Source organism: Aquarana catesbeiana, linkage group LG12 (assembly GCF_042186555.1).
Source record: "Aquarana catesbeiana isolate 2022-GZ linkage group LG12, ASM4218655v1, whole genome shotgun sequence".
In the NCBI taxonomy this organism is placed as follows: Eukaryota; Metazoa; Chordata; class Amphibia; order Anura; family Ranidae; genus Aquarana; species Aquarana catesbeiana.
In genome coordinates this window covers 199013096-199030498 of record NC_133335.1, presented here as the reverse complement: position 1 = coordinate 199030498, position 17403 = coordinate 199013096, and the positions used below count along the sequence as shown (strand labels likewise).

Here is a 17403-nt window from a genome sequence, read left to right as displayed (position 1 = left end):
ATGTCCTATAACTAGTCGTGGCAGGGCTCCGGTAGTGTTCAGTTGCTGGGACTCTCCGGCTCTCTCCGCCATGGCGAACCTGTCCCAGTGTCTGGATGACTTCACCCCCCTGGGCTCCCGCTGGCCCGCCGCTCCCCCCGATCTGTACAGCGAGGCTCAGCGGCTGGCCCTGGAGGAGCTGGTTTCCGGGGGCCCCGAGGCTCTGCGGGGATTCCTGCACCGGGAGCGGGTCCCGGGCTTCCTGTCTGAGCCGGAGGTCGGGGAGATCCTGAACTCGGCCTCCAGCCTGCAGTGCGGGGAGGAGGAGGTCTCTGTGTCCGCCTCCGTGGACTGCTCTACGGTCACTTACTTCCCCGAGATCTCCGATGTGGAGCCCCCGCTGCTGGAGCTCGGCTGGCCGGCCTTCAGTGCGGGATCGTACCGGGGGGCCACCCGGGTGGAGGTCCATTTCCAGCCCGGATTCGGGGAGACCATCTACAGCTGCAAGGAGACGGTCCGGGCTCTGATCAAGGGCGCCCGGGAGGTGGGTGTACCGGGGGGCTCCATAGGGGGGGACATACACTGTACAATCTGATTGTATCATCTCCAACAGGCCCACCTATCACTGGGCAGTGCCAGATCCGACCTGATTGGGTACTAATAGAATGGAAGTCACCTAATTCTAAAGGGAATTGTACAATCAGATTGTATAGTGTGTGTAGCCAGCCATAGGAATGATGAGAATCAATAATAGTTTATGATTAATAATTACTGATCAGACCGTGTCTACATTGTCGGGCCGTGAATGACTCGTCTGTACGCCGTACAATCCATCTACATAGATCTGACCAATCGTGGGAGTGTACACAGCACAATTCATCTATCTGAAAATATTTTATATTATTATTATTATTAATAATAATAATAATATTATTATATTTTTTTTTTTTTTTTTCAGTCTGGATCCAAGAATGAAATGCTGCCCCCCCCAGTTGTCATGACACACAACTGCCGGGGGAAAAAAAAAATCTTGGTCGTCAATTTGCTGGGTGAATAGAAGAGAGGGGGGGGGGGGGGGGACGTGGTTCAATTTGCTGCCCCTCTCAAAGTGCTGCCTGGGTCCAATGGACCCACTGGGACTCCTGGTAGGACCATCTCTGCAATGTAAAGGCCTCCCTGATTGGGTAGGTGCACCTATTACATTTTTGGTAATTCTAAAGTTGATTTGGTCAGATTATGATATGCATGGTGGCCCTTACATCTCTGTTGGGTAGCTACAGTGACCCTGGTCTTTAGGTTGTTGCATGAAACTTGTAAGCGTTCTATGTTGTCATTGGTTCCTGTGCACACACCAAACATTGGGATGAGCTGGCATTGGAGGTGTGGAAGTCCCTTCTTGGACAGTCTGGTCTTATTACCTGTGAGATTAGTACAGCTGGTGAAGCAGTCAGGTTAATGTTGGATCATATATCAACATGTATGGTAAAATAACCTCACAGTAATGGTGGTCATGCAAGCTTCATATTAACAAAAAAAAAAAAAAAAAAAATATATATATATATATATATATATATATATATATATATATATATATATATATATATATATATATATATATATATATATATATATATATATATATATAATTTTTTTATTTTTAACCAATTAATGTGCAATTCAATCAACTTTGCAAAAAACTGAGTAGCCATAACTTCCTTCCGATTTTGCTTTGGACTCGTTAGCTTGAGTTCAATCAAAGTGAGTGGAGTGCCCAAGGCAAAAAAATCATTGGCTTGTGGGGTGGCTAGGGTTGCCACCTCATCCCATTAAACCCGAACACATATTAATTACACAGGTTCTGTGGCTGATTAAGGTGATAATTAAACTCAGGCGGTGCCTTATCTTTTAGCCACAGAACCTGTGTAATTCAAAGGTGTTCGGGTTTAAAGGGATGGGGTGGCCCTATTGACTTGAATGGGCTGGTTTGCCTGTCAACTCAACAACATGCCACTTTAAATTTGACGCAATTCAAAGCATTGTGGCCATGGCATGTGAACAGCCCCTTCCCAGCTGTATTGTGGGCAGTCAAACCGTAGCCCAACTGTGTGTGTTTTTTGTTTTTTTTTTTTTTTTTTTTTCCCAAGCTGTCCCTGTGAAAGCCCTTGATTTGTAATCAGTGGGATGAATGGCCACTTAGAGTTGTGGTCAGAATACCACATTTACAGGCCACTAAAAACAGTTTGGTGTTATGCAGTGGCTTTGCCAAGTGGTGTTTGATCTTGGAACTGTGCAGCCTAGGGTTGCACTGATACCAGTTTCTGCTAATAGTGCGCCGAATTGAAAATTCCGGTGCCGAAAACCAAAAATTCAGGATGCCGAAAACTGAAAAGGGCAGTTAAAAAATAAATAAAAAAAATTCCCCACCCCCTGCTGGGATAAAATCACTTAGTTCCCCCATCAACAGTCAGTGTTGATTGGGGGGATCCCTCCAACAGGGAGAGTGAAGCCTTCCCCCGCTGGGGTAACACTTGGGTACAATCAGCCTGCCCATGCATGGCTTGAATCTCAGCCGGTTCAGCAGTCTATGGCTGGTTTAACCGATCATAATGCGCAAGTCTTTCCCAATGGTGTTCTGATAGAGGTTGTGTCTCTAGAGTAGCCTTTCTCAACCAAGGTTCTTTGGAACTTTTGGGTCCTTTGAGCAGTTACTAGGGGGTTACTCAAGCTTTGGATGAATTATGTCCCAACTGAACCAAAACCAATTGGCAGAGCCAGTGACGGGACACCAATGATCCCATTTGTCTGTAAGGGTGATGTTCTGATCACCAATATAAAGGGCATTTTTCTCACTGACACCTGATAAATATCTTTTAGCAGGTGTTCCCCAAGATCTGAAACTTTTTTCATTGGGGCAAAAAGGTTGAGAGATTGCATCTCCAGAGGTGCCTTTTTCAACCATGGTTCCTTCAGAGGTAGCTGGGGGGTCGAGCGGTGTGCAGCTTTTGCCTCTCAGGTAAAGTGGTTGTAAACCCTTACATATACCCAGTGAAGGGAAAATCCTCAAGTGATACACATAGATTAAACTAATTCTCCTGCATGAGGTGTAACTGTTTATCTGCAGTGTTCTCCTCCTCTATAGCCATTCAAAGTGCTGAATGTATAAAGCTTGTCTGAATACTCAGAAAAGAGGTGGAAAGCTGAAGCTGCACTCTGCAGAGCTCAGCGAGGAGAGTTCTGAAAGCTGATTGGAGGGAAGAGACAGGAACAGAGCTTAGGCTGTCAATCAACTGGGGCTCCCTCCCCTATCACCATTTTTCTCGGTGTCATGAAAATTTGTCAGAAGTGATTCATGCTGATGGCAGAGGAACAAAGCAGCAGACAGAAATTACATTTAGTGCTTTTAATTGAGACAAGTACACACTATAGAGGGATAGGCTTTGCTCTTATTTCATGTCTGAGGTTTACAACCACTTTTAAGTAACCACTGACAGCATAGATCCTTTTTAGCTATTGGGATTCTTCTCACTAACCATCACACCAATATACAGTGTATGTATATCTAGTAATTAGGTGTTCCCTGAGCCCCAAAAGTTATCTCAAGGGTTCCGGTGTTAAAGAAATACAGCCAAAGCTCGTTTGGCTAAACTTCTCAGTTTGTTTTGCACTCCTGTGACTTGTTTTCAGCAGACAGCGGGCTCAGCCCGCTGTCTGCTGACGTCACAAAGCCCGTCCAGGGCTCTGGCAAGAGTGTGACAATGGAGTCGTGATCTGCCCACATGACTGCTCCTGTCTCCTCCATAGCCCAGCGCTCCAATGAGCGAGGAGGGGGCAGAACATAGAGCCGGTGACTGACAGTCAGCAACGCTTGCTCAGGGAGCTTTGAGAACCGAGCGATCAGCAGTGTTAGATTGCTCGGTTCTTGGTGTTGGAGGCCCCGTGAGACCGATGCTGGGATCCATCTAGGGAAGTAAGATTCTTAAAGCAGCGTTCCACCCAAAAATGGAACTTCCGCTTTAAGGCAGGTGACCCCCTAAAGTGCCATATTTGGCATGTCATATTTTTTTTTTTTTTTTCTCTCCCCAGAGAGTCCCAGCTCCCACTTCCTCCCAGTGTACCGCGGCACCGGAAGGGAGATCACCTCTCGGCAATCATCTGGGACACGTCACAGGTCCCGGATGATTGCCCAGCCAGTCACGGCTTGCTCATGCGCAGTGGGTGCCTGGCTGTGAAGCCACAGCCGGGCGCCCACATTTCCAATGCCGGCGCTGCAGAGAGGAGGGGGAGACGAGCGCATCGCTGGACCCTGGGAAAGGTAAGTGACCGATTTATTCAAAGTCAATAGCTGCAGTATTTGTAGCTGCTGACTTTTAAAATTATATAATTTATTTAAATTTTTAAGCAGAACTCCACTTTAAGAAAAAAAAGTTTTAAATGGCTTGAGAGGCTGGTCTAAAAAGTTGTATCACTATAATTTCCTTTAGTGGTGCAATGAAATTAAAATTTGGCACCTTTTCTATCCGCAAAACGCGGATAACCCTATTTATTTTACTTATTTTTTGGCCGCTAATATTCGGCGGCAGATATATCGGTGCATCTCTACTTTCCTTATGTCTAGCCAAGCCAGTAGGTGAGATCAGACTTGGGTCATTCACTTCCTACAGCCCAACCTTTACGTCTGCTCATAAAATGAGTCAACATTGACTTCAGCCACTGAGTTTGTAATCTGACCAAGACATTTATCTTGTGGAATGAGATGTTCTATATCCTGTTAAATAGTCTGAAAATTCCTGTAAATTTTTTTTTTTTTTTTTTTTTCTTTGTCACCAGTCTGATGGCTTTTGCACAACTAGTTAGCTGTGCAAATAGTCTAGGCGGATAAAATGGTCTAGGTGGACCTTAACAGGCTGGCAAAAAAAAAAAAAAAAAAATAAAAAATCACTTTAATTTTTATTAGGCTTGTGATTTACAGAAATGTTAAAGGAAAACCAGTCTTTTCATGGGAAAATGTTCTGCTTCAATAGATACTAATCTTCTACCTCTATGAAGTGATTTATGAAGGTTGTTTTGCTGAGCTGTGTTGGTGCATATCATCCTGTTTTGGGTCTTGTCTTAATGCTGTAGAAGGTAGTTGCTTTGAAGATGGCTTGTCTTTACCTCCCATAAATCAAAGTCAAACATTGCGGCTCCAATGAACTCTCTGCAACTCCCTGTTTGCTCAAACTGCTACTTTTGCCCTGAGCATTTATTATCAGTCACACCGAGTTGGGAGGCGAGTGCGATTTATTCTCAGCTGGTGCCTGGAGATGTTTGCATAGGATTTATAATTCTATTCAATGACGAATATAGATTTGCCCAAGGTTTGCCTGGCTTTCTAAGTGTTTAAAGCGGTGTTTGATTTTTGATTAGGCCCAGTTATTCCTTATCGTTGTTTAAGTATGACTGATGGAAATCTGCTGGGACGGTAGTAAAGCTACAATATAAACTGGCCATATGCTATTTGAAAATTTGCCTGTGGGTGGTCATGTTGGTCTCCTCCCATTTTAACATCCCCGACTTAAAAAAAAAAAAAAAAAAAAAAAAAAAAAAAAAACACCCTGCAAGACAAAGGCATAATGAGCTAGTATGCATAGCATACTAGCTCATTATGAAATACCCGAGATCGAAGCCCCGCAGCGGTCCTTGTTCACCGATCTGGTGGCCGACATCTCCCCGGGGAGGGGGGGTTGTTACTTCTGGGTATCGCTGCTCCGGCACTGTGATTGGCCGGAGCCACCGGTAACGGCACGGTACAACTGTACGTGCCATTGCTTCAGTTTGCTTAAGTGCGCATGTCCCGATGACGTCGGCAAATACAGGGTTATCTCCTAAACCGTGCAGGTTTAGGAGATATACAGTGTAGCTACAGGTAAGCCTTATTATCAGCTTACCTGTAGTATAAAGTGGTTGTAAAGGGTTTACAACCACTTTAAAGTGGCTGTAAAGGCAGAAGGTGTGTGTGGGGTGTTTTTTTGTTTTTGTTTTTTTTTTGTGATTTTTCTCACCTCTAAATGCCTGTTAGGGGGTCCCCCGTAGTCTGCCTTCTTCGGTACCTGAGCTCCTGACGTCCCTTCCCTTGGTGCAGGAATGGAGATCGCCTCTCCCCTCTTCCTCTTGTCAATCATCTCGGACACATGCGCAGTGGGTGCCTGGCTGTGAAGCCACAGCCGGGCACCCACAGTTAAAATGCCGCTGAGCAGAGGGGGGGGGGGGGACAAGTGGGGCTTCGATACCCTGGGACAGGTAAGTGTCCGATTTATTGACCACTTCCCGACGGGCGCACGCCGATGTACGTCGGCAGAATGGCACGGCTGGGCGTACAGGTAAGTTCCCATTGAATTCCCTGCCGTGCCATTGCGTGCGCGCCGGCCGGGAGCTCCGTGAGTCGGGTCGCAGGTCCCATGAACCCGATCGCCGCGGGGATACCCGCGATCGCCTCATGGAGAGGACAAACTGGGAGATGCTAAGGTAAACAGCATCTCCCCGTTCTGCTAGTGACAGTGTCACTGATCTCTGCCTCCCTGTCATCGGGAGCAGAGATCAGTGACATGTCACAGCTAGCCCATCCCCCTACAGTTAGAAAACACCCCCTGGTACTGACTTAACCCCTCCCCTGCCCCGTAGTGGTTAACCCCTTCACTGCCAGTGTCATTTACACAGGAATCAGTGCATTTTTATAGCACTGATTGCTGTATAAATGACAATGGTACCAAAAATGTCCATTGTGTCAGACATAAGTCACAATAAAAAATGCCATAAAACTATCCCCCTATTTTGTAAACGCTAATACTTTTGCGCAAACCAATTCAAACGCTTTTTTACCAAAAATATATGTAGAATGCGTATCGGCCTAAACTGAAAAAAAATGTGTTTTAATAATTTTTGAGGCAATTTTATTATAGCAAAAATTAAAAAATAATTAGTTTTTTTTTTTTCTCAAAATTGTCTATTTTTTTTGTTTATAGCGCAAAAATAAAAACTGCAGAGGTGATCAAATACCACCAAAAGAAAGCTGTATTTGTGGGGGGGGGGGGGAAGTCAATTTTGTTTGGGAGCCACGGCGCACGACGGCGCAATTGTCAGTTAAAGCTACCCAGTGCCGAATCGCAAAAAAACGCTCTGGTCAGGAAGGGGTAAATTCTTCCGGGGCTGAAGTGGTTAAAAGTCAGGTGTGTGTGTGTGTGTGTGTGTGTGTGTGTGTGTGTGTGTGTGTGTACACCGCTTTAAAACCAACAAATGTCAGAAAAAGGTTTACTGCTTAAAGTGGAGTTTCACTCATCAGATTCCTTTCCCCCCCCCCCCCCACCCTCCGTTGGCACTTTTCAGGGGGGAGGGGGGTGCAGATACCTGTATATTACAGGTATTTGTACCCACTTCCTGCATAGATAGCTGCAGAATCTGCGGTTATTTACGCCACTTCCTGATTCCCGTACTGAAGATGGAGGCGGCAGCACCCGAGGACCGAGAGACGGTTCGGCCTTGGGTGCCGACATCGCGGGTGCCCTGGACAGGTGAGTGTCCATGTTTTAAAAGTCAGCAGCTGCAGTATTTGTAGTAAATTTCGGCGGAACTCCACTTTAAGTGGTTAAACTTTCTTCATTTACACACGACGTCTATTCCATTGACAAATTGTTACAATGTTTACACTTTATTTCACTGCTAAAGAATATTGTGATTCTTGGCACACTGCCCTCCTCCAGAAGAGCAGAGAGAATTTTTTTGCATAGACAGAATAGTGAAACACTTTTGTCAAGATCGCAACGGGGGAGGGGAATCGCGATAACGATTCTTGTTAAGCTCTAATGCACACTTTTTTTTGCTCCCCCCCCCCCCCCCCCCCCCCCCCCCCAGTCTGCCCTGATGTGTTTACTTTTCTCAGGCTGACAGAGCCCTTTAGGCTTTCCCTGAATTCTGTCAGATTCACCTTGTATCCTCTACATGGTAAACATCACATGTGTCTTCATGGTCCTCCCTCGAGGGACTGCTGACTCAGCTGGACTTTACCACTTGACATAATTCCTATATCTCCACTCCGTCTCTGCCCTAACATGTTCAATCTAACAGCAGCTAGCACCCCCTCGCAGGATTGTGCATCGATGCGTCACTTTGTGTGCGATGGCGCACATTCTTCTGCTCACCTGTCCCCTTTTACTATATCGGACTTGAATGATGGCTATTTTCTGGAGGGCAGAAATATCAACCCCCCCCCCCCCCCCCCCCCAAAAAAACAGATATGTGAGCCTGAAAGATCAGCATTGTTCACATTCCTAGATTCTATAATCTACATGCAGGAGGACAAGACTTCACTTGTGAAATTAGGACTTTGATATCTTAACCTGGCTATCTGCGTTCATGGATTACCAGAATTCTTTCTATTGGGGGGGGGGGGGGGTGTTATTGGATATCTTTAAACATTTACTATACAGCATAGTTTTCTGAATGGCTTTTGGGTAAGATCTGTTATATGACATCTGTTAGGGGTGGGGGGGAACGTGAGGCTGTAATTTCTGAGTGCTAGTTGCCTGGTGTTACTGGTGCTCGTACGTCTATTCTTGAGTCTATAGTTTGGCCTTCATCTATAGAAGAGGACTTGTCAAAGCTAAAAATTGTCCTTGTACTGCTTAAACACTTCCCTGCCCGGCCTATTGTCAAATGACAGTTGATCGGACATTCATTACTGCGGGATGACGTCTTCCCGGAATGCGCCGGACACCTTCCACACCTTCCACATTACCATGGAAGAGTATAGATTTATCTGGAGAATAGCTGTGGTCTCTTTATTCTCATACCACAGAATGCCACACGTAGCCTAGAAAACACCAGTTTAGCATGCCTGTTTTACTGGTTTCAGTACTGCTGGATAGGACATTAAAATGATACTAAAGTCTGGTGTTTATATTGTGTATATATTTTTTTCTTGTTATACTTGCCTGCTCTGTGCAGTTGCTTTTACACAGAGCAGCCCCGATCCTCCTCTTCTCGGGTCCCTTGCTGTCGCTCCTCCGTCCTGAGTGCCCCCACAGCAAGCTGCTGCTCTGTGTCCCCATTCAGGCACAGCTGTGGCCAAGCCCCCGCCTCCTTTCTCTCCTCATTGGCTCACTTTGGCAGGAGCCAATTGAGCCCTGTTGCCGTCTAAATGAGGAGCGGGAGTCCTGGACAGCTGAGCCTCTTGTGCTGGATCGAGGTGAGCTCAGGTAAGTATTAGGGGGGCTGCTGCACACAGAAGGTGGTTTGTTTTTTATCCTAATGCATTAAGATTTAAAAAAAAAAAAAACCTACTACCTTTACAACTAGGGCTGAAACAACTAATCGATTAATCGACAACTAATCGATTATGAAATTAATCGATTACTATTTTCATAATCGATTAATCGGCCAGTAACATAATGGGGTTAAAAATAATAAAATTAGCCCTTTATAGTAGAAAAAGAGCAAATAATCGCTACTGTAAATATTACTTTCACAGTTCTACAGTAAAAAAATGAACCCCTTACAGTAGTGATCATTTGCTTTTTTTTGTACTATAAAGGGCTCATTTTAGTTTTTTTTTTTAACCCCATTATGTTACTAAACATTTTAGACCTGTATTACATCTTTGTGTTTTTTGGTGCTTTTTGCAGAAACACACTACAATTCATTTAACATGGTTTTCTATGGGACACTTTCACAACTATACTTTTTTTCAGCCGCTGCATATTTGGAAAGGGTCAGGGACTTTTTTTTTTTTAACGCAAAAACGGTGCTTTTTTTGGGTTCAATATACTTCAACGGAGAAGCTGCAGAAAAGCATGTAATTCGTTTTTGCAACAAATTGGCCAAAAAACTGTATTTCTCTTCTAATAGTGTATATATAGTATATCTCTTCTGTCTGTTATTCTCAGAGTGGATTTAATATTTTGCTCCCTAACCATATAGTTGGTTGTTTATATTTACCACTGCATAGAGATATTTAAGAATACATCGTTTTTTTTTTTAAACTTTACATACAACTAAATTATACACCACACTTTTTTTTAAGGTTATTAACCGATTAATCGATTAATCGAAACAATAATCGACCAACTAATCGATTATGAAAATAATCGTTAGTTGCAGCCCTATTTACAACTATACAATAAATAATTTAATAAAAAACTAATCTAAATCACCATGCATATAATAAATTAAATCATTTATTTATTTTTGGCAATAAAATGGTGTTGATGGATTTCAGCCAGTCACAGGTTGTTGCACCTCTCCAGCCTGTGTCTTGGGAGGTGAAGGCTTCATCAATCAAGAATATACCACGCCCATTGTGTTTAGCTGGCTAGTGTGCATGGAGGAGGGAGGGAGGTGGGCTGTAATTTTACCATGGTGTATTTGCCCACATGTGTGACTCTCTAGTCACATGGGCTACTCGGATGTGATGGGGAGGAAATGCTCAGCATAGAAACTCACTGAAAAAATGTGCAGAGCTACCAACACTGCTCTGCGAAAACCCCAACTGCATTGGGGAACATGAACAGAAGGCAAAAGGTGGAGATGGAGAACAGCAAGATCAACCGGGTATATTTTTTGCAGGATACAGAAAATCTCATAGTGACTGAATGGGTGTAATGCACCATTTAGTGTGTGTGTGTTGGTTTAATGACACTTTAACCACTTCAGCCCTGGAGGAATTTACCCCCTTCCTGACCAGAGCACTTTTTGCGATTCGGCACTGCGTTGCTTTAACTGACAATTGCGATGTTGTACCCAAAAAAATTTATTTTATTTATTTTTTTTTTCCCCCACAAATAGAGCTTTCTTTTGGTGGTATTTGATCACCTCCTGCGGTTTTTATTTTTTGCGCTATAAACAAAAAAAAAAAAAAGCATCAATTTTGAAAAAAATGCATTTTTTTTTTTTTTTTTTTTACTTTTTGCTATAATAAATATCACCCAAAAATATATTTAAAAAAAAAACTTTTTTTTTTTTTTTTTTTCCCTCAGTTTAGGCCGATATGTATTCTACATATTTTTGGTTAAAAAGAAAAAAAAAATCCCAATAAGCGATTGGTTTGCGCAATAGTTAGTGTCTACAAAAAAGGAGATAAATAAAAAATGTTTTTATTTTTTTGGAACCATTGGCATTAATACAGTGATCAGTGCGATTAAAAATGCATTGATTACTGTAAAAATGTCACTGGCAGTGAAGGGGTTAACTGTTCCCTGGGAAGTGATTCTTCTAACTGAAGGTGGAGGGGACTAACTACAGGAAGTGACAGATCGTGGTTCCTAGCTAATAGGAACACACGATCTGTCAGAACGGGCAAGTGTGTGTTTACACACACTCGTCCCTGTTCTGTGTCTCCTGGTCACGATCGCTCGTGGCTGGCAGTCATCGCGACCGTCGGCCATGAGCATCGGCACCCCCCGCTGTGCAGCGGGCAGGGCGCGCACTATCTGGACCCCGCAAGATCACGTACAATAACGTGGTTTTGTGCAGGAGAGCCAACCTGCTACAGTAAAACTGCGGCAGGTGGTCCGGAAGCGGTTAAAAGATGTCGGAGCTGAGAGAGACCTCAATCAGGTGATGAATAATTTTTTATTTATTTTTTCTTCCACAGGTAATTGCAGTGGTCATGGACTCCTTTACAGACAATGACATATTTCGAGATCTTCATGAAGCTTGCAGAAAACGCCGCGTTCCAGTCTACATCTTGGTGGATGACTCGCAGCTGTTGCATTTTCTTACCATGTGCCAAAATCTTGGAATTTTAATTGAAGCAGAACCGGTAGGTGTAAACTGGACTAAATTGTAGTAAAAAAAAGTTGAAGCCTGGAGTGGAATTTATTTGTAAGATTCTCCAGACACCCAGTCCCAACAATTAAGTATTTCATATGGCTTTTTGATTATACAAAGAAAATACACATCTTAAATGTTTTCCCTGCTGGGGCAAATGGTTTTCATGCAAGCACCAATTTAGGTGTAAAATTGGTCAAATGTTTTACATTTGCCAGCTTGTGTTGTAATAAACCATTTTTCTTTATGGAAATGACCCTTGAGATTTGATCAATTGTGGTGGATCCTCCTTGATGATGCTAGCCTACAATATACATTCTTTTGTATGTATATGTCAAATAAAACCAATAGAGATGTTTTCAGGTGCTACTGGCAATTACTCTTGAGTTGGAGTGGGTTTGCCCCTTCAGTTGAACTGGAATGGACTCTTAAAGAGAACCACTTTGCCAGTTCCAAGCAAAATACCAGTCTTTCCTCCGCTCTTGCCTCTTCGTTCCTCAAGCCAGCCGTAGATGGAGCGATTCTTCTTTCTTGCAACTGGGTTGCAGCAAAGAACATATTCGGGGAGCTGTCCTGGCCAGGATAACAGTGATTTTTATTAGCGGCTATAATTGTTCAATCACCTTGGGTACAATCAGCCTGCCTGTACATGGTTTGAATCTCAGTTCAATGACTGAGATTCAAACAGTCTATGGCCAACTTCAGTAAGTCAAACCGTATGTAAGCTCTGTCTTTTAGTCTGTTAGCTTACATGAGGTTGATGATGTTGTCTCAAGTATTTGACCCTGACACTTGGTTGCTTGAGCCATGCAACATTGGAGGAGGTCACATGCCCCCAACATACCCAGAGGACTGACTATTTGTGGTGGATTCAACAATACAGCAGGATACCACTGAATGTGTATAAGTGGCTCGTATAGGTGGGCTAGAAATAGACACACTCCCCCATTCACGTAAAAGTGAGCTTCTTTATTTTTGCATTGTATGATACAAATATCAAAATGTACATCTTGTATTTGAGTTCTATATCTTATGATTGTCAGTACTCTTGTTTCAGAATATGCGGGTTCGTACCTTAACGGGCAACAACTATTATACCAGGTCTGGTGCCAAGATTGTTGGGAAGGCTCATGAGAAGTTCCTGCTTGTGGATGGCCTGAAGGTTGCCACAGGAAGTTACAGGTATGGTCTTGGCATGTGTACCTTAGCTAGACTATATTATGATATCGGTGATCTAGAGCAGTGGTCTCCAAACTTCCTAAAGAAAGGGTCAGTTTACTGTCCTTCAGACTTTAGGGCAGCCGAACTGTGCCCAGTGGGAGAGGTATGGTGACCCATTGTTGGTGTCAGGGAGAGAAATAGTGCCTTAAGGGCTGGATAATGGCAAGCAAAGAGCCAATGTGTGGAGACCACTGATCTAGAATGTCAAACGTTTGCTTTGTGTAAGCATAATACCCAATTTGCTACTGTAGTAAAATATCAAAAACAACTTCACTGTCAATAAAACGAAACATTGATGACTGTTTTAGTCACAGCTCGTGTTGATGACTATTATCAGCATCTATTTCTTTGCTTCTTTCCAGAAATGAACTTGCTATGTCATCTCTCCACAGCTACACCTGGATGGATGGCAAACTCAACAGCAGTAATGTTATAGTATTATCGGGACAAATAGTGGAGAAATTTGACCTCCAGTTCAGGATTCTGTATGCTCAATCCAAGCCAATTAGTACCAAGTTTCTGATGAGCCTACGGAACTCCACTGTAACAACAAATAAGTTGCCCCACGCTCTACCAGCCCAGAAGAAGCCGTTAATGACAAACCTCCTGCAGATGGAGATAGCAAAGTTGTCAAGCACCCCCAAGAGAGTGCCTGTGGAAATCAAAACCATATTTGAGAAGGATAATGGTACTCCTGGTAAGGTTAAAGCTTCTGAAGATGACTGGTTGCAGAATTGTGATATAATATCTGGTCTGAAGGAAACTGAAACTGTGGCTACTCAGACTGAGCCTAGTGATGGCTGGTGGAATCTTAAAGGAAAAGATGTAGCAACTCAGACACATGTGGGTACTTCAACTGCTGGGACTCAGACAGCCATTTTGGCTAGAATGGCTTCTACCCAAACTGTGACCTTTTCAAGGTCTGCAACTACCCAGACGACTCAAGTCCAGGAATCTTCAACAGAAATGAGCAAAACTGCATCTGTTTCCACAGGGACAAGGGTGTTGTCGTCTTCTACATCCTCCACATCTTCGTCTTCTTCTGCTTCCAGCACTAGCACGGCATCTGACACATCAATTCGCTCAAGCATTGGTTTGAACCACTCTGATTATACCATTCGTGACTCCTTCAAGAAACTTGGCAAGGACCGTCAATTACATTACACCTCTATCAGGTCTAAGCTTGATCACATGGTATCCATTCTCTCCAGGAGGAATCGCTTTACCAGTTCGTACTTTAACTGTGAGCCAACGGCGTATGGCTTTCAGAGAAGAGATGTAATGCATAGTAGTCTTCTTAATCTCCGAGATGGTGTTCGCTTTGCTCCTCATATGTAGCAGCCATTTCTTTTGAAATATGGTACGTCTTTGAGTTGAAGCCAACAGCTTGATGCATTTTATTATGTGAACTCTTAACACTATTGTTCCCTGGCTTCACTACTTTAAACTGCTGTAATTTTAGCACTTTATTTCTTCTGCATTGACTGAAAAGACTCAGCCTGTGTTTTATTGTTTTCAGAAAATGTAACACTATTTTTTTTTTTTTACTTTGCATGAGAGTGTTTTAATATGTGAAAGTGAAGATATTTTAATAGCTTTCTCAGTCAGCCTTAAATAAAAGCACAATATTCATAAAATAAGATCACACAACAGCTGGCTAGCGATGTGGAAAAAAAATGATGTGGTTGCAAAACATTCTAGATATATTTTTCAGTCTTGCCTGAAGCAATAGATGGTTGAGGCTTGGTCTTCAACAGACTGCAGAGTGATGAAAACACCATCAACTGTGAGATGCTCAGTGTCCCCCAAGGCATTGTTGGAGACACGTTTGAACTTCTTTCTCATTCCAGAATGCGGTGTGTTTTGTCACCTGCTGGCTTTAACAGTTGATCGAAACAACTGCTGCTTATTTTATACATCGTAATATATGATTTATCTTCACTGTGACTGTCTTAAGGTCTCTGCTGCTGCATTAGGTATTGAATTGGTACTTATTTAACAACAAGCTCATTGTGGTGTAATAGTAGTTTAATCAGATGCTTCCTAAGGAAGTTGTGTAAGGGCAAGCTAGCTCTAAGGGAATGATCACTTTTGGGCCCCTTTCACGTGGGGTGGATTTGCTTTGATCAGCAAGGGGGGGGGGGGAATCTGCCTGCAGGTTCTCCGTGGAGCAGAGTGGGTGGATGACAAGTCTGTATCTGCTTAGTTTATGTAGAGTAGACATGGCCAGAGTTCTCGTTGCTGTATGGCTGCCTGGCTATATATGGACCAGCTGTCCATTTACACCTGACTACCTCTGATCTGCCCGGGATGAGGGATGAATCCTCTTCCCTTTATTTCTGGCAGACTTGATTGGAGGTAGGTGGGTGTAAACGAACACAAGCCTATTTACACCTGCCAGTCTATGGGGGTACATGGACCATCTGATCAGGTCTACCTGAAAAACTGACAGGTGCACCTGCATGGATTGTCTATGTGAAAGGGGGCTTACGAAGGCTAAAAAAAAAAAAAAAAATTTCAACAGTAGAGGAAACCTTTTTAATGCTTATCTTTTACAGTATTTACCAAATACACTAGATTACCAAAAGTATTGGGACACTTGCTTTTACACGCACCCAAATGTTATAGGCATCCCAGTCTTGGTCCATAGGGTTCAATTTTGAATTGGCCAACCCCTTGCAGTTATAACAACTTCAACTCTTCTGGGAAGGCTGTCCACAGGGTTTAGGCGTGTGTCTATGAGAATGTTTGTTTGATCATTCTTCCAGAAGCGCATTTATGAGGACAGGCACTGATGTAGAAGAGAAGGCTTGTCTTGCATCCTCCTCTCCACTTCATCCTAAAAGTGTTTTACAGGGTTGAAGTCAAGACTCTGTGTAGGCCAGTCAAGTTCCTTCACCCCAAACTCTCATCCATGTCTTTATGGACCTTGCTTTGTGCACTGGTCCAAATCATTTTGTGGGGGGGGGGGAAGAGTTAGATTATGGTGTTGGTTTGTTTTTCAGGGGTTGGGCTTGACCCCTTAGTTCCAGTGAAGGGAACTCTTAAGGCGTCAGCATACCAAGACATTTTGGACAATTTCATGCTCCCAACTTTGGGAACAGTTTAGGAATGGCCCCTTCCTGTTCCAACATGACAGCGCACAAACCAGGTCCCTAAAGGCGTGGGTGAGAGTTTTTGATGTGAAGGAAGTTGACTGGTCTGCACAGAGTCCTGACCTCAACCCTATAAAAACACCTTTGGGATGAATTAGACCGGAGGCTACGAGCTAGGCCTTCTCGTCCACATCTGTGCCTGACCTCACACATGCACTTCTGGAAGTATGGTCAAACTTTCCCATAGATTCTCCTAAACCTTATGGACAGCCTTCCTGGAAGAGTTGAAGCTGTTATGGCTGAAAAGAGTGGTCCAACTCAATAACTCCATATTGAACCCTACAGACTAAGAATTGGATGTCATTAAATGAGTTAAAAAGGCAGCAGGTTTTTTTTATCTAAATACATTCTATGCATTAAAGTGGATGTAAACCTGGGAAAACCTTTTTTTTTTTTTTTTTTTTTTTTTTTTTTTTTTTTTTTTTTTAAATTAAGGCTTGCACCTTGTACAGTATAGGATTTCATGTCATCTGTGCCCAGTCTTGCCATGAAGAGTTAATCCAGCTCTGAGCAATCCTCTTATCTTTTGTTAAGTAAGATGAAAACTGACACACACAGAACTAGGAGTCGTTCTTCCCCCTTGCTAGGACAGACAGGTGATTTCTTTATCTCATCTCTGGATGTTAGAGATCATATCAGAAGTTCAGTGTAAGAAATACACAGGAGAAAATGCATGTTGGCAAGGGGTGTAGAGGTGGGCGGGGAGTCTACTGACATCACGACTCCACCCATCAAGCTTCGGACAACAGACCCACCCACAGAATCTGCAGTTTTTTTTTGGGTCTCATAAGAGACAGAGGGGGAGACATTTGACAGGTAAGGATGCATGTATATCCTTATAGACAACTACTATGGTAGTAGTTTAGAAAGGATGAGAGTGGGTTTACATCCACTTTAAGATAAAACAAAAAACCTGTGTGTAGAAGCTGCCCCAGCACCCCCTGATACTTACCTGAGCCCCATCTCTCTCCAGCGATGTCCACGAGTGTCTTAGCTAAGACACAGCAGTGACGCCATTGGCTTCCACGGCTGTCAGTTAGCCAATCAGGAGAGAGGGGGGGCGGCTCAGGTCAGGGCTCCGTGTCTGCATGGGCACACGGAGCTGTGACTCGGCTTGGGTGCCCCCATAGCAAGCTCCTTGCTGTGGGGGCTCTCAACAGGAGGGAAGGGACAGGAGCAGCGAAGAGGGACCTGGGAAAAGGAGGATCCAGGCGGCTCTGTGTAAAACCCTTGCACAGAGGTAAGTATA

General features: G+C 43.6%; 1 protein-coding gene across 2 annotated transcripts; it reads left to right on the top strand.

The window, feature by feature from the left end:
- The first annotated feature begins 10 nt into the window (after window positions 1–10).
- FAM83D (family with sequence similarity 83 member D) lies at window positions 11–15810 on the top strand. 2 transcript variants are annotated; one of them, XM_073606406.1, is made up of 4 exons: window positions 11–523; window positions 11603–11770; window positions 12836–12960; window positions 13362–15810. In XM_073606406.1, the coding sequence occupies exons 1-4, from the start codon at window positions 71–73 to the stop codon at window positions 14335–14337; spliced, it is 1722 nt and encodes a 573-aa protein (XP_073462507.1). In that variant the 5' UTR covers window positions 11–70; the 3' UTR covers window positions 14338–15810. The 2 variants fall into 2 exon arrangements, with proteins under 2 accessions (XP_073462507.1, XP_073462508.1); XM_073606407.1 differs by having other exon boundaries at window positions 13392–15808.
- Window positions 15811–17403: the final 1593 nt, after the last annotated feature.